At 48.7% G+C, this 903-nt stretch overlaps 1 protein-coding gene across 2 annotated transcripts in view; it reads left to right on the forward strand.

Moving 5' to 3' along the window:
• The first annotated feature begins 316 nt into the window (after positions 1-316).
• Positions 317-903, forward strand: part of LOC112450111 (protein FAM240C-like) — a 7,507-nt gene continuing 6,920 nt past the window's right edge. For both annotated transcript variants that reach the window (XR_005233987.1, XM_025003462.2), the window contains exon 1: positions 317-522. Coding sequence is in view for 1 of the 2 variants with exons in the window: in XM_025003462.2 (XP_024859230.1) it covers positions 401-522 (122 nt within the window). In the remaining variant the exon portion in view is untranslated. The remainder of the gene's footprint in view (positions 523-903) is intronic.

Raw genomic sequence — 903 nt, forward strand, 5'->3', positions numbered from 1 at the left:
CCGAAACTCTTTTCAACACGAGACGATTTTCGTCTAAAAAAGTCGGCGTGAAAGATGGCGGGCGACAAGCATTCCTTCAAGGACTGTCGGACCCTTTCTGCTTTCTGCCGTTTAACTGTTTTACTGCAAAACTATTCTGTTAAATATTACATTAAAAAGATAAGTTTGAGTAAAAGACTGAAACATTAATAAAAAAATGTAAAAATTTTATGTCCAACAAGAAAAACGGAAAGAAAATGTGATGAAAAGAATTAGAGGAGGAAAGAGGAGACAGAGGAGGGGAGGAGTTAGGAGGAGATAAAGGAGGACAGGAAAGTGAGGATGAGGACAGACTGAGGACATGATGAGACACTGAAGACACAGCAGGACAGAAACCTGCTTCTCTGTTCTCCGTCAGACGATGAGCTCGGCTCGGGTCCACGACAAGCAGAAACTGAGGTCGTTCTGGGAGCAGAGGATCGTCCAGCACAGCCAGCAGATGGACCAGGAGGAGAACCGCATGAGGAGCAGCGCCCTGACACGGTCAGAAAACCCGTCTGTTCAGGTCTTAGATCAGGGACGACAATCAGGACGGAAATCAGGGATCAGGGGACAAAACTCTGACAGGAAGTTAGAACATCAGGACAGTTTAAATTCATCTGCTCCTCAGAGCTTCAGATCAGGAAACTAATAATAAAACTGAGCAGTCGGACCTCAGGGGGGATCTGAGGGGAAACCTTCAGTCCTTCAGCAGAGACCGGACCCAAGACCGGACCCAGAGACTGGACCCAAGACTGGACCCAGAGACTGGACCCAAGACTGGACCCAAGACTGGACCCAAGACTGGACCCAGAGACTGGACCCAAGACTGGACCCAGAGACTGGACCCAGAGACTGGACCCAAGACTGGACCCAGAGACTGGA

This window comes from Kryptolebias marmoratus, linkage group LG14, assembly GCF_001649575.2.
Source record: "Kryptolebias marmoratus isolate JLee-2015 linkage group LG14, ASM164957v2, whole genome shotgun sequence".
NCBI lineage: Eukaryota > Metazoa > Chordata > Actinopteri > Cyprinodontiformes > Rivulidae > Kryptolebias > Kryptolebias marmoratus.